The sequence below is a fragment of the Condylura cristata genome, unplaced genomic scaffold (genome assembly GCF_000260355.1).
Source record: "Condylura cristata isolate star-nosed mole 26May11 unplaced genomic scaffold, ConCri1.0 scaffold00011, whole genome shotgun sequence".
Lineage (NCBI taxonomy): Eukaryota > Metazoa > Chordata > Mammalia > Eulipotyphla > Talpidae > Condylura > Condylura cristata.
Window position 1 is genome coordinate 4,302,278 of NW_004567112.1, and position 9,843 is coordinate 4,312,120.

The 9,843-nt window shown below is 48.2% G+C and overlaps 1 protein-coding gene across 2 annotated transcripts in view; it reads left to right on the forward strand.

Moving 5' to 3' along the window:
* ATE1 (arginyltransferase 1) overlaps positions 1 to 9,843 on the forward strand; it is an 84,037-nt gene that overhangs the window by 20,141 nt on the left and 54,053 nt on the right. For both annotated transcript variants that reach the window (XM_004680384.2, XM_004680385.2), the window contains exon 9: positions 9,492 to 9,673. In XM_004680384.2, coding sequence (XP_004680441.2) covers positions 9,492 to 9,673 — 182 coding nt within the window. The remainder of the gene's footprint in view (positions 1 to 9,491; positions 9,674 to 9,843) is intronic.

A 9,843-nucleotide genomic window follows, 5' to 3' on the forward strand; every position in this document is an offset into this window, starting at 1 on the left:
CATTAATGAGATAAATGCAGGTTTATTCTCTAAGAGGCTTTCCTATAAGCCTGTAAGTTAGAAACTCCTCATCTCCATAACAGGTCATTACTTCTTTTAAGTACACATTCTTTTGTAATAAATAGAGGAAAATCAATCCTTCTCAAAGGTTCTTTTTGTAGCTGTCCTAACCAGAACTGTTTGACCTCAGCCTTCCTCCTTTCAAATGCGGCGGTGTTGAGAGAGAGCTGGGGAGTCACAGGCAGCGGCTGTCATCAAGGAGGTTTCTTGTAGTTGGGAGATCATCTGAAAGCCCAGAGTAGGAGACTGTGAGCAAAGGACTTAGCTCTCCTTGAGCTCTTAGACACGGGCACCGTTCTGGGTGCTTCGTTCACCTCCTGGTCTCACTCTCACAGCGGTTCTGCAGGGTGGCACCGAGGGTCAGTGATAAAGTTATTTGATAAAGGAAGGAGTCCTAGGTGTTCAGAGAACCAGATGTCTTGTGGGCTGGTGGTGATGAGTAACTGGAGAAGGTTAGCGAGACTTCAAGAAAGGAGCAGACAGGGCGGGCAGGTGTGGGCAGCGGGCAGTGTGTCACATCTGCTGGGCTCAGGTCGCATCCTCGCTGTCGCCACCTACACCGGGCATCTTGCCTTCCCTGAGCCTGAGTTTTCTTCTCTTTCAAATGCAATGAATAATTCTGACCTCTCAGATGAGGCAGTGGACTCGTAAAGTGTGGAACCCTCCCCAGTCTCCTCGCCGGCTGCTCTTCTGGCTTCCCCTTTGGCTTCCGCTGTTACTGTCACTCTGTCCCCCTTCCTGCTCCCGTTCCCAGTGGGTTAAAAGGATTTCCCAGCCCTCCTTGGGTGGGATTAAGTCATAGCACTGTCAAGTTGCTGGCCAGCTGCTGTGGCCTCAGTCGGATCCCTGGCCTGGGAGCTGACCCACAGGGCACCGCAGACCTCCTCTCACAGTGGATTTCAGTGGACAAGTGTGTTCTGCTCTCCACTCTGGCTCTGGCGAATCCTCATCCCGCCGTGCACCGGTTCTTCTATGCATAAATAAATAAAAAAAGGAAAGAGTGGGTTGGGCCTGCACGCACTGCCTCCCCCTCCATGCAGAGGTGCTCACTGCTCGCCTGCGAGCGTGAAGCTGGCACTTCACGTATGTGGCCCAGCTTGGACCTGGCGGCCAGTTGAACGACCACAGAGGCCAGCACCACTGAGGTCTGGCTACTTTAACAAGTCACCAGGACCAAGGGGAAAGCAGTTTATGGTGGTCAGATCCTGGGCTTTGACATGAGAGACTGGGAGGCCACAGGCAAGCCATTTGATCTTTGGATTAATCTCAAAATGGTGGTAACTCTTATTTATTGGGCTATAAAAATGAAATGAACACGATCCCTGTCAGAGTTTAAAAAAAAAATTTAGTCTAGAAATAATAAAAATAAAACCGTAAAAAAACTTCAAGACAGATACAAGTTCTAGAACTAACTCTTCAGCGGAGGAAGCACTTTCTAGCACAGAAGAGTTGTAAGTAACTCAAAACAGTTCATAATTCTGTTCATGAAAGCAGACTTAGTCAAAAGGCAATTGGGGAGAAGTGTGATAAGAGGTTATATACTTAATGTGATGACTTCTGAGAATCAGTTCTTGAAACATACTATATTTTTTGTGAGATATTTGCTTGGATTTTATCAGCTGGTTGATGAAACACAAATGGCAGTAAATGTTTTCTAAGTTTAACCTTGAAAGTAATCAACCTTGCCTTAAAAGTAGTGTACTTTAGGGCCCTCCCTGGTGGCGCAGCGGGTTAAAGCACGGCACAAAGAAGCTTAAGCCGCTTCCGCATGAGTTCGATCCCCGCCTGCCCCGGAGGTGACCACATGGCGCGGCAGACCTCTCCTGACCCGCCCGCTGCTCCCCTCAGCAGTGGACTTCGTTGATCTGCCTGTTCTGCTCCCTGCTCTGTCTCTGGTGAATCCTCTCACCCTCCGCATCTCTGGCCTGTACCCCAGCTCTGTACGAATAAATAAATAAATCTTTAAAAAAAAAAAAACTTAAAAAAAATTAAAAAAAAAAAAAAAAGTAGTGTACTTTAAGGCAACAGTGATGTGTGATCTTTTACCTGTCAGCATTTCTCCCTTTCAGAGCATGCTTGAGGAGATGTGATGAGATGGGATGTTTTTAAACTTTGTCTGTTGCAGAAAGCATTTTCGTCAGACCCTTTAAGGACCTTTTATAAGTTCACACTGTGGTTGCACCATTTCAGTCTAAGGACCACTGTCAGAGAGGTCTTCAAAGGGCTGAAACTCGCACGATGTGTTTGTTACAACATTACTTGGTGCGGTAAGAAAATCATGAAGAACCTCAGTGTGCAGTGATAGCAGAAGTCTCATATGGAGCCTGCCCTGCGGGCGCGAGGGAGGCCGATGGACTGTCGGGTGCTTTCACTACACTGCAAAGTGGAAGCAGGGCGAAAAGTGTGCGCAGGGTCCATCTGAAACCACATGCGGAGGGGGGGGCTAGGAAGGAGGCATGCGAAGTGTGAACATTAACTACATGTTGACTTGTTCTCCTATGCTCATCAAAGAAGGAGCCCCAGTAGGAGAGGAGTTTGGTAGTTTCAGGGTGACGGCTCTTGTCAGTGTTCAGCTGGGCTGGACACTGGATGTGGAGAACTCTGATGGATGTGGAGACAGGGTCTAGCTTTGAAAGAAGATGGTGACCATCCCAGCAGGGAGAACTCAGGGGTAGCCAGGAGAAGAGGTGCTGGGCTGAAGGCAGTCAGGGTGTCCAGCTGTCCAGTGCAGGGGTCCTGGGAGGGCACTTCACTGGGGCAGGTCGCTGTTTGAGGCTGTCACTGGACAGTGACAGAAATGCTTGTGAGTTCACCTCTCCAGGAGACTTTTCTCAAGGGGAGCCCATGGCAAGAGGACCTGTTTCTCTTGCTTGAATTTGTTTCTTGCTCAGAATTTTTTCCATTCTTAGTATAGACAGTAGTGTATAGGCAGAACTGAGTGACTGTTTGTTGACTGAATTAAAGAACAGATGAGTAAATAACGTCAATGGGGATGAGACCGAACCCTTGCAGGTCTTTCTCCATAATTTGTCAGAACTCAGCTAAGAGCTTAACAGGCCTAGTATTTAGGTTTTGTTGCGGTCGGCGATCGTCTCCCCAGCTAGACTGAAGGTGGCATCTTTATCGGTTTTGTAACTCTGGGGTGTAGATTAGGACAGTAGCAGTCATTCACCCAGCACCAAATAAAATAAATCTGTGTACTTAATTGCATCTGGCAATACTCTGGTTCAGTATTGGAAATCTGTGTGGAAGTGTTAGTCTTTGGTGAAAGAGCCCGGTGGAAATCTAGTGATGGGGTGTCTATCATTTCCTGTCTGATCTGCTTTCTCCACTTAACCATCTGGGGCTGTGTTGTGCTTTGGCTTAAGCGATCTCTTTTCTTGTTGGGCTTCTGGACCTGGGGAGGAAGGCAGCAAGCAAGCTTACATGACGACCACTATGCTTGCTTTGACTGAAGTATTTGGGAACTATTTTAAGGGCTTCCGGTTGCTGTTTTTCCAGCCTGGAATTTCACAGGGGCCGCCTGGAGCCATAGTGAGTGGCTGTGCCCCCAAGTCTCCTGCAGCTCAGAACTTAGGAGTCTGCTCCCTTGCCTCACAGAGCCGAGACCCAGAGCATAGCCAGGGAGGAGACTGGGGGAGACTGCCATTAAACTTTGTCATAGCTGCAGAAGGAAAGTAACAAATAGGTAAATATATAAACATTTTCCCTAATTTTAAATAAAAGTAGTTCTGGTAGAGACAGTAAAATACAAAATTTGCATTTAAAAATGAAGGAGGTATTTTCCTTTGTCCACAAAAATAAGTGTGAGTGAACCACGCCCGTTGCCGTGAAGTGCTAAACAGTGGCTGCCACGTGAATCTAGCAGAACTGTCAGGTTGTGGCAGTGACATCGGTAATTTGATCTGCTGTCATCTGAACGGAGCCATGTGTGGGAGTCAGTTACTTCCCTCTGTGAGGCTGACCCTTTTACATTCCGTAAGCTGAAGACTAATAGAGCTCATTAAGCTTTATGGGAAAAGAGCTTTTATCACCTCGTCAAGTCAGGCTGTGCATTTCCATTATGTTCCTGATTCCGGGCTCCGGTGGGGCTGCTGGGTTGTGCCGGACCTACCTCTCCCCGCGTCTTCATTGCTAGTTCTAGGTCTGAGTGATGCTCTGCACGGCACCCCTACAGGTGTCTTCAGTTGATGGAGGTAAGCAAAAAGGGATCGTACATCCGAGACTCAGAAGTCTTGAAATCCCCTGACGGGCTCCGCCTGCCAGTCCAGGCGCTGCCACCGCCTCAGCTGCCCGGCTCCCGCCTCGTGCGGGCTTCTCTCCTGTGTGCCTCTGGGCCGTGTCTTAGGCCAGTTCAGTTCCTGTGTGTCTGCCTGGCGCGCCCTAGGCCTCAGGGTTACCCTAACTCTCGAGGAGCTTGTGTTGATTTTGATGCCAGGGTAGTTGAGCTTGTCTTTAAAGCAGAGTTTGATGAAACCAGCAAGAAGTCAAAACGGCAGGAGTCAGTTATTTTAAAACACATGACTCAGAAAGTTTCAATCATAGATTTTTGAGTAGAACAGGTGCGATCTGGGAAAGATCCTTTCGGGAGAGAGGACACACGGTGCTGCTCCCCCAGAGCCCCTGCGGACCTCCCCGACCCTGCCTGTGAGCCCCCCGCCCTCCCGAGTGTTGGCTGCAGGGACTGGCCTATTCCTTGGCGTCTTAATAACTTTTGTTCAGGGCATAACTGGGGGGCAGGGAGGCGGGTGGGTCAGGAGACCAGTGCGCTTTTCCCAGTAAACACGCACCCATTTGCTGAGCACTTGAACCTAGATTGGCCTGAGCACAGTGAGTCCTTTCTCCATGGTTCTGTGGTGTCCTGCACACGCAGTAGGTCACAGCAGCTTGCGATGTTTTTCTTTTGCATAGTGGTGGTGAGCTTTATATTTTTTCCTTGGTATCAGCTAAATCCCTAAAATTTAGGAAAATTTGTAAAGAATAACTTTGCTAATTCTTTGCACACATTCAAAACTATGCAAACTTCGGGCTTTAGAAAAATAAGCAACTAAATATTACTAGTCCATCTCCGACTCATAGGAGGAAATTAAAGGTGCTTGCTGTTAGTTTACATAACTCGGCTAACATGTGAGCTACAAGGTAGTTTTGCAGTCACCATCTTTCAGCATGTGTTATTCAGACCCCAGAAAATCAAATGTAGACGTGAACCAGGTTTGCTTGTGGAGTCCTCTAGTACGAGTCCTGTTTTAAAAATGCAGAAGCTTTCCAGCTACCCAGAGGAGGTGCACACGGCGTGTTCTGGGTACCTGTCGTGACTTAAAGGAAAACGTTCAGTGTCCAGAGTCCTTGGTGTCCTGCAGATGGACGAGGAGGATGTCCTCAGAGTCCTTGCAGCAGGCACCACTTAGTGCCTGCCCTGACTTCCAGGTGGGACAGCTTGTCAGTAGAGGAAAAGCGACAGCACCTGCATCGGGAATTTGGCGAGCCCGGGAGAAGCCCCTGTGACAGCTCACGTCATCGGAAGCCCGCCTGGTTCCATGTCACATCGACCAGGATCACAGGCCCGGGGCTGTGCTGATGTTTGCTGCCGCCCCGGGAGCACTTTCTGCTGCTGCCGCTTCAGCCTGGAACCTGCACCAACCACAGCCAGGCCGCTCTCTGGGAACCAGAGCTTCTGGTGGTGACCGGTCCCTGCGCTGATCCCCAGCCTCTCACAGAGGCAGTGTTCACCTGCTAGGGGGCTCCATGTAACAGACTCTGGGCTCTGGGGACACCACCGTCCCTGCCACAGGAGGAGGGGTCCTCTTGAGTCTCTGGTGGTGGGTGTAGCCAGGAAGTAGTGCGCATGTTGGCACCAGCTCTGTGCGCCCAGGGGGTTGTGCCTGGTCTCTGCTCTGCAGACTCTTTAAAGAGGTGAGAAGGGAAGCAGCCTCTTGGGCCACTGCTGAGAGCCTGGGCCAAGGGGTATTCAGGCTGGACAGACAGCTCCAGCTCCCGGGTACTGCTGCCAGCCCTGTGGCAGGCGGTCTGCAGGCGCCTTCTGAGCTCGCCCAGAATTCCTCCTGAAGATGGCAGTGCTCAGCCTGCCACTGAAGGCCTGACAGCAGCTCGTGCTGCTCCGGCCACTGAAGGCGTCGGGACAAGCACCGAGTGGCCCATGGCCACTCTTCAGTCTTCAGAGTCTTTTTTTTTTTTTTTTTTCACTCTGCAGAGTCTTAAGGAAAAAACAGAATGACAGAAAATGAGGTTTCTAAAAGTTGGTAAAAAGACTTCATTTTAAAGATTTATTGATGCATACAGAGCTGGGGTACAGGCCAGAGGTGCAGGGGTGGTGAGAGGATTCACCAGAGTCAGAGTGGGGAGCAGAACAGGCCGACTGACTAAGCACACTGCTGAGGGGAGCAGCGGGCGGGTCAGGAGAGGTCTGCCGCGCCCTGTGGGTCAGCTCCAGGGCAGGGATCCAACTCACACTGAAATGTGCTTCTCAGTGCTGTGTTTTAACCCGCTGTGCCACCAGGGAGGACCTAAAAAGAATTAAATGCAGAAAGTGATACTTTTAAAAGAAGTGAAACTGTCTTGCTGAGTAAAGTAGCCAGAAAGCACCCAGTGGTGGACGGCCCCAGCCCAGGTGCTGCAGCTCTGACCCTAGGCCCTGGCCACTGTCACCTGCCTTGTCATTACAGGCCTTTCCTCTTCCTGCATTTTAAAATGTTTTTAGCAGCGTCCTCAAGAGTGCGGTTCTGCAACCCCTGTGGCCCTGAGGTCTTTTCAGCGAGTCCTTGCGTTTCACTGTCTTGATAGTCCTCTCACTCTCATCCCCGCACGCATGTGCAGGGGTGTTTTCCAGCAGCTTCTCCACGGCAGCACATGAAATGCAGAAGCAGATGCGCAGACCCAGCTGTCCTTTGTTAGGCCAGACAGCGCGATGTGCAAAAATGTAAACTGCAGTTTTTCATACTATTTTTTTGTGAGGGAAAACAGGTTTTTTTTTTTTTTTTTTAAGTTTTACAGCATATGTTAACGTGTATTTAGTTGAATTTTTAAAAGATTTTATTTATTCATACAGAACTGGGGTACAGACCAGAGGTACAGGGGCGGTGAGAGGATTCACCAGAGACAGAGTGGGGAGCAGAACAGGCTGACTGATGAAGTCCACTGCTGAGGAGAGCAGTGGGCAGGTCAGGAGAGGTCTGCCGCACCCTGTAGGTCACTTCCAGAGCAGGTGGAGGTGATCAGGGAGGGCCCTAGTTGAATATTATTTTAAGTGAATAGCAAATGCACATTTTTTAGACTTTATTTTAATATCTAAAGCAATGGCTGCCTATAGGCCAGCAGTACTGCAAGGCCCTGGGGTGCCCAGTGACCCAAGTAGGAGGGACTCCCTGAGCACGCGCCCACCGAGCCCTGGCCACGCTGTGCTGTCCCGCGGGATTTGAACTTGTGTCGCTTTCCACCTTGGTGTCAGTTGATGCCCGTTAGTGGTGTGAATGATGAAGCTGGTGATGAAGTAAGAGGTGCGGGACGTGTGCCACCTGCAGGCACTAAAGTGGGATTCCCAAGGCCTGAAGTCGGAAGTGGTCAGGGATGTGGGGACCCTCTGCCTACTGTGAGTTGCAACCCGTGGAGAGCTAAGTGAAAGGACTGCTGTAGGATGTGGCTGCTTCCGAGCCAGGGCGCGTGCAGGAAGTCAGTCTGCCCTGTCGTGGGCTAAATCGTGTGGCCCAGATGTACAAACACATGTTTTCTGATTTTTGTTTTGACGGGTTAGATTTTTCTTTATTTCTGTTGTTTATTATAATGAGAATGGAATCACTTTCAACCTATTTTTAGTAATTAAACTGATTTTGAGTATCGACATTAGGGCACCTAGAGAGAAAGATTGCTCTTCGCTCATGGCTGTGCAGGGGTGCTCTGGTGGTGCATGTCGGTAGAAGTGATTCGCCAGCTCACTGCAGTGAGCATTTCTATAAATGAATCTTTTTGCTAAGCATGCTTCTGAAAGGACACATTCTTCTCTGTGGGATTTATGACTCACGGATATTTTATTATTTTTTCCGTTACCTTTATAAATTGAAGTATAATCAGATACAGTTAATTTTAAATAGCTAAGATTTGCAGATTTACCAGAACCAGTATGCTGATCATTTATATTTCGTCAGAAAACACTTTGGAAAGAAAAGTATAGCAAAGCAAATTTCAAGAAACCTTTTTAAGCCATGTGTTGAAATACTTTGTTTTTTATGTTGCTGTGTTTTACTGACTTGAATATGCGAGGAATAATTGAAAAGAACTTACTTAAATGTGTGATTTAAAATCATATGAAAACATTGAGTTTTTATGCAATGACGATTTTGTCAGGTGTGTTTGCTGCATCAGTTGTTAAGATCATACGGTTTTATTTCAGCTTGTTGATGTGGTAGATTACATTAATCGCTTTCTTTTTTAAGTTACTTTCCTAAGGTTGAACCAACTTTGCTTGGCTGGACTAAATCCTGTTTCATTGTGATGTAGAGTTCTTTCTAAATATTGTTATGTTTAATTTGCTAGTATTTTGATAAGGATTCTTTGTATTTATGTTCATGAAAGAGTTTCTAGATTTCCAATATGGCAACTTTTTCCTGGCCTTAGTACTTAGTGAATCTGCTCCTGTCACTTCTCTCCATTTCCTTTTCGCTTTTGTCTGCATACCTTCTCCGTGCATTTAACTGGAGAATGATAGCTTGTGTTGTATTTATTCACTTAAATTATTCACCTCTAATTTCCATTCAGTCCTCAGCAAAACCTTTTTTATGCTGCTTCCTAATAATTACTCTATGCTTTTTATTTAACAAGTGAACATTTGAAATGTTGAACTTTAAATGAGAAATATCACTTGGCAAGCTTTTACAGAAAGATGGTTATACTCAGAAATCTCTGCATGTCTTCTGTGGAAGTGGCGTTACAGTAAGAAATGATGAACTTCACTCCCTGTGGCTAGTAAGGGCGCACGTCATAGCCCTTTGAACTTATGCAGAAACTGGGGGTGGCAGAGGTGGGCCATGGCTCACCAGAGTGGTGGTGCCCTTGGGCTGACCGGCAGCTTTTCTCACCCAGCCTCCTTCCGTCTTCTCTCTCTCTTCGATTCCGATTCTTTTCCATCTTTTGTGTGGAAAATTTATATGTTCCATGTATTATTTACTGTTCTTGTAAATCTTCTATTTCCTACTCTTGAATTTTAAAACAATTTAAAAAAGTCCTAAGTTGATCCTAAGTTTTGTTCGGTCAGTATTTCTAACACGTGAAAAGTTTTACAAGCGGTGACTAGGGCAGATGATGGCAACAAAGAGGAAACTGTAGGACTTAGTCATCCGAGTAAAACGAGCGTAATGGATTCACCATCCAGACTTTGTCGAGCATCGAGGGCGCTCACGTGGTGTCGCCCCCTCTTGCAGGCGGAGACCCCCGCCAGCGGGCCGGACTGCGGCTACGGCTCCTTTCACCAGCAGTACTGGCTCGACGGGAAGATCATCGCCGTGGGGGTGATCGACATCCTCCCCGCCTGCGTGTCGTCTGTGTATTTGTACTACGATCCCGATTATTCGTTTCTGTCTTTGGGCGTCTACTCTGCACTGCGGTAAGCTCGCTCCTGAGGCGGGGCGCGGGGGGCTTCGCCTCGCTGCCCGCTTATTCTTCCCCTGGGTCTCCTAGTAGGAAGCCACCCTGACAGCACGAGGCAGCGTGTCGTTAGCCTCGTCTCCTGACAGCGGTGTCTGGGACCACAACCTGGGAACAGGGGCCAGTGCC